Here is a 6,097-nt window from a genome sequence, read left to right on the forward strand (position 1 = left end):
GACACAATAATTTAGATGTACTACATTCATTGATTTAGTAATTAATTAGGGAAATAACTTTTATTTAAATTGATTGAAATGTTCAAATATTTTATTTTTATGTCACTACATGCACATACATATCAATTACATATTTTAATTATAAGTATTTGAATGCAAACATTCATTAATTCATTCGATACATTCATAATTCATAATTATTAATTAATAAGGTATAATTTAAAATGACTAGGAATACTGGATTGTGCAAAACTACTCTACTTTGGATGACAGGCATGGCATCAATATCAATCGTACGTAATTATCAGCTACTTTAGGGATAAATTTCAAATTCAGTTTTAGAAAAAGCAATAAAGAATGTGAAGCACAAAACAGTTTCCAACACCTGTATACAAATCAAGTCCATATGTTTGTTGCTTTTTTTAAATAATTTTTACTTTATTTTTTTTTTAAGTTTAATGTTTTTGTTGTGTTACTTAATATCATTTAGTTTTGTTGTGTTTAGCAAATTCGAAGACAACAAGATGATGCTACACTTTTCAAGTGCTGACTACCTTTTTGATATTTTTAGAAAAAAAAGTTACAAAAATAAAAACAACAAAGGATACTAAGTAAGTGATAAATTAAACATAAAAAATAATTTAAAACTATAGCGTACATATTCATATACATATTAGTACATAGTTAAACAAATAATTATTGCTAAATATTTCATTTCTAAATAATATAAAAATTCAAAACAAAGAACTTTACCACTCTAAGGACACGAAGAATCCTTAGGATATAGTTTTTAAATTGTTGTATTTAATAGTAGAGTGTATTTCAATAATGAGTCTTATTACGGTGTGTGCGATTTTTTACTTAAAATTAAATTAGTTTTCTACATATACATAAAAAAACAAAAACTAAAATAAAATATAAATTTTTAAAAATATTAAAAATTAAATAAATATTTTTGATTATTAAATAATTTTAATAAATACATTAACAACAAAGTAAAAAAATCTATATATTGTCATTTAATTCATAATGAGGCAAAGAGTGTAAATAAAAACAGAAAAATATAAGAAAAGAAAGGAAAATTAAGAATAAGTAATTTGTTAGAAACATAGTTGTATTGGTTATAGAGAGGAGGGTAGCAACAATGGCAGCAATAGCAATATCTTGTGTAAAGCCTCAGTATTGCATTTTATATATTTGTAGAGAGGCCATCGTCACCTGTTATGACCATGACCGGCTGCATGGGCCTTTGCTTGTTTTTGATTTGTTTGCATAGACTGCGAACCACTGGAATGACTAGATGATGTATTTGCTGCAGCTCCAGCTGCAGATGACGATGACGAAGCGGAGGCCGATGTAGCCGAGGGAATGTGATTGTGTTGAAATCGCTCCCGATCACGTTCAGACTGATGCTGATTGTGGTGATGATGATGATGACGACGTCCGCCACGGAAATGATGACGTCTACCACCACCTCCGCCGCTATGATGATGATAATTATTATTAGTTGGATCTTCGCGTTGTATATTTTGAACAACTGGCGCAAAATTAGTTTTCATAATTGAACCATTCGAGTCCTAAAGAAATAAACGTTAATATTTTTATAATGTTCCAACAAAATGTAAAGAAATTATATAAATACAATGATATTAATAAAAAAAAAACACAAAAATTAACATCCATACCTTCTGTACTTGCTGTTCAGCTACAGATCCAGCATCAGGTGTAGCAGAACCACTGCTACTGCCGCCGCTAAATTCAGCAAAATTAGAAGAAAAATTATTACCACCACTCTCGGGAGTTTCAGCAGCTGTTGTTTCTTCCTGCTGTTTACGATGCAGTCGACGACGAATTTCCTCTTCCGTTTCAATAGACAATACGGCACCCACTTCAGCTTCAGAATCTATTATAGCGCCACGACTTTTCTGATGTATAAACAATGAAGTCATTCGTTGTTGTAATTCTCTCAATTCGGGAGTTGGTTTAAAATCTGGAGCATTTTGCAAATCAGAGGGTGGCATGGCACAGCGTAAACTATCAGTTTCATCCTTAATATTCTCACGACACACTGGACAATGGGCTTGAAATGGTTTGGCGGTTTTCTGTTGCCAAGCCGGCAATTTATTATATTCATCCTGGTAGTTGCGACGCATTGCATTCAAGTGGCGTGCTAGACAATAACTATGCAAATAGTGGAAGCATTCAGTGCGTGTAAATTCATCGCCATCACAAAAACCATACAAACACACCACACACTGACCACTGGGTAAATTGCTGCCTGTCAAGTGCTCACGGACGACTTCAATCAAATCAAATACCACGGGGAATCCAATCGATTCATTGAGTTTACTTTCTATAGCAGTTTTTATATCCGTCAGACGTGTATCGTCCAATCCACGTGGACGCACTAACTTATATTCAGGACTAACTTCTGGATAGCCAGGGGTAGGTATTACCTGCAAAGTAACGCAGACATATTGCTGATCTGTGTCCTCGCCAACCACCGGAAAAATCGTGGTTTCAATTAACTGCGGAATACTGAAAGCACAATTTTATTCAATTTAATTTGCTGATGATGTTTTTTACCGAAATAATCTATTTTTTACCTTTCTGAATTTCGTTCTATAAGCACATCGTCCATTAAAATTGCTTCTAAGGACTCCACTTCATCCAATAATCTGTTTGCCAAAGAAATTTCAATTGAAATCAATTGTTTTTGCAATACTTAATGCTTTCTTAACTACTTACGCATCCATTTTAGGTTTCTTAAATGTAGATTTTTTTAAATTTTGCAAATTTAATGATTTTTTCTTTCTTCACTTTCGAGTTGCATCAAAAAATCGATTTTAAACTACTCCTTCCCAGAGCCCTGCGCCGACAAATATTAACGGCGGCGGCGGTTGACACTAAAAATATCGGCGGCGGCTTAAAATCGACCTTAAGCCGGCTAAGTTCTCATATACGCTTAATTTTAAAATTTTCAAAGATTTTAAATAAAAACGGTATCCGAGAGATAAAAAAGTGGGACTTTGTATATAATTTATAACAAAGTATATTAATAAAGTAGCGACATCTCTTGTTGTACAACAACATCTACAACAACCACATATATTTTGTTTTTGGAATAATTTAAGATTGTGTCAAAATAAAATTTCCTTGAACAACAATGTGAACAAAACATAAATAAAAAATATTACTTTTAAGTTAAAAATATTAACAATTTAATTATATGATTATATATTATACAATTTATTACACTTTTAAACTACTTTAAAACCACTTTTAATTCACTTTTTCAACTTTTCACAAATTTTAACAAATAGCAAAACACAATTTAAAAATGGCGACGTAAACAATGTTAACAATTTTCAAAACAAACTTTGACAACTTGCTTCATTTATCTAGTTTAAAAAAATAGTCAGCTGTTCAAGTGATGCTACTTTATTAATATACTTTGATTTATAACAATGAAATAGAGCAAGCACAAAAGTTGTGTGAGAAATTATGCAGGGATGGAACAAAAAAAAATTAAAAAAAAAACAATTTAAAAATTGATTAATTCTTAAAAATTAAAAACAAATCCTTTATTTTTGCCGCATAGTGTAATCTATATAATAAAATTTTGAATAATCTAAATAACATTTTAATTTGTTTTTTTTTTAACTTTAATTTTTAATACGTAATTAAAAGCGCCTCTCAAAGACCATTCACATGATATCAAAATTAATTATCATACCTCTACGTGAAACATAAATAAAATAGGAAAAACTTTAAAAAAGTTCGTTTTTATTATTTGATCCAGATCACCAAATATTGGTCAAGGACACACATTTTGGGAAACGGTATCTTATAATGGACCACGAGATGACAAAAGTCAATTTATTTTCAATAGCTGTCGGCGGTAACATGGCAGCCAGCAAATCCATTAGCATTGTAAAATAATTTCAATTGAGTTATGCCAGTCAAAAGTGCTTGCCTTCTCGCAGCTTTTAGAGAAACGGTTCCAAAATGGGGGTCCGCGGACTCCTAGTGGTCCGTAGCAAAATCCTAGGGGGTCCGCGAAGACCAACGAAAAAACATGGATAAACAATATTTTTTTTATATTTGTACTAGGGATGCCAATCGGGACTGGTTTTTAGAAATCCCGGGATTCGGGATTTTTAAATAAATCCCGGAATCCCGATATCGGGATCCCGGGATTTTCGGGATTTCTAAATCCCGAAAAATATAAAAAAAATTCAAAAAATCTTAATAATTTACCGACAAAAATAAAATGTTTTATTTCATATTGCAATATGAATACTCTTAGTAGGTGTTTAGTTTCCAATAAGCATTTTGTGAAAAGAAAAACAAATTAATTCAAAGTACATACTTAGAATAAAAATCTTTCCATCCCAGGCACTGAATAGTAGAATAAAAACCTGAAATAATACCCATGATATCCAAATTTACAATGGTTTCCAAATAATATTTAAATAGTATGTGTAATGGGGATCCATACGAGGCTACATAGAGCACCTGTACTGCACCTATATCTCCTCCACCTTATATCCCGTGTTCACTAACCAAGGGAATTATCTTCTCGCCATCTTATTGACAGGTTGACTTCCATTATAGATATCCGATAGTATCAATGCCTATTTATTGCCCTTTTTATACCCTTAGTAGGGATGGTATATTGGGTTTCTCCGGAGTAGTGCTTTTGTTTTATACTGTCCTAAAATACGCTGATGAAATTTGAAATGATCGGGCTTTTGATCCGAGCCCCCATACAAAACACAGCTTTAAAAAAGAATTAGTGTCCACAATTCGCTTAAAAAGAGAACTGTCGCAATGAAATTCAGCATAAAACATTTTATGTAACCGTAAATTCGCCCTCCAAATTTTATGAGGATCGACTCATATGATGGCGTCCTTCCCCAAGCATATTTCAGAAAAATAGTTTTTTAACAATAAAGTGCTAGAATATATCGGAGGCGAGGTATACTTTTATAATGAAAACTAAATTACATTTTACTCTCATAACTGGGGTTATATGGTCGGCCTCGCCCGCCTATAATTTCGTACTTGTTATTTTTATATATCCGATAGTATCTATGCCTATTTAGTATAGCAATGAAATTTGATATTCGTAAATCCCTGACGAGCCAAAACCTCTCTACCAAATTTTATGTGGGTCGGTTCATAATTGACCCTACCCCCATATAAGGTCCCGTTAAAAAAAATGACTTTAACGCTCATTACTGGCTTAAAAATACGAGTATAGCGATGAAATTCGATACACATATGTTTCATGCGAGTCAAAATCTCTCTACCAAGTTTTATGTGTTTCGGTCCATAATTGACCCTACCCCTACATAAGGTCCCATCCAGATAAATACTTTAACGCTCATTACTGGCTTACAAGTACGAGTGTAGAGATGAAATTTGAGATAAGTAAGTTTCTTACTCGCCAAAAGCTAAGAAACTTTTATAGGAACGTAAATCTTCCTACCGGAAAGTGTATGAACCAAAATTGGTCTAAAAAAATTATGAAAAATTTTATAAAAACGGTCAATGATTCACCCTACCTCTCATATAAGGTCCTATCAGTAAATTTGATGAGTAATATCACCCTGATGTTTATAGAAAAGCATATTCGGCATAGCCGAATATAGCACTCTTACTTTTTTTTGATATTTCAGCTTGTAAGTTAGTAGAGTCATCTTAAGTCCAAAAACTTTTTAAATTCTCTTATTTAGTACTTTATAATGTATAAAATAGCGGAAAAATACTTAAAAATTCGGGATTTTAAAATCCCGAAATTTCCCGGGATTTCATTTTTTAAAATCCCGGTTTTCGGTACTTTCAAATCCCGAAAATCCCGGGATTTTCGGGAATCGGGAATTCCCGTTTGGCATCCCTAATTTGTACTTATGTGAAAAAATATTAAAAACATCTCCAAATTTTTTTTGTTCAATAATCCCAGATTTTTGGTGACTTTTTGAATTTCATTTTTTCAGTTGTTTATCAGAGCGAAGCTATGCCCTACACATTTACTGTATCACTTTTTTAAAGTAAAGTATTACGTGATTTGCAATTTTTATTTCCTGTATAT

At 32.1% G+C, this 6,097-nt stretch overlaps 1 protein-coding gene across 1 annotated transcript; it reads right to left on the reverse strand.

The window, feature by feature from the left end:
- Positions 1-424: 424 nt before the first annotated feature.
- LOC119599543 (E3 ubiquitin-protein ligase RNF25) lies at positions 425-2,890 on the reverse strand. Its single transcript, XM_037949327.1, has 4 exons — positions 2,749-2,890; positions 2,607-2,678; positions 1,686-2,538; positions 425-1,577 (listed from the first exon to the last, which is right to left on the reverse strand). The coding sequence occupies exons 1-4, from the start codon at positions 2,754-2,756 to the stop codon at positions 1,215-1,217; spliced, it is 1,296 nt and encodes a 431-aa protein (XP_037805255.1). The 5' UTR covers positions 2,757-2,890; the 3' UTR covers positions 425-1,214.
- Positions 2,891-6,097: the final 3,207 nt, after the last annotated feature.

Source organism: Lucilia sericata, unplaced genomic scaffold, assembly GCF_015586225.1.
Source record: "Lucilia sericata isolate MDLA Ls3-8-SP2 unplaced genomic scaffold, ASM1558622v1 Contig000080F_arrow, whole genome shotgun sequence".
Classification (NCBI taxonomy): domain Eukaryota; kingdom Metazoa; phylum Arthropoda; class Insecta; order Diptera; family Calliphoridae; genus Lucilia; species Lucilia sericata.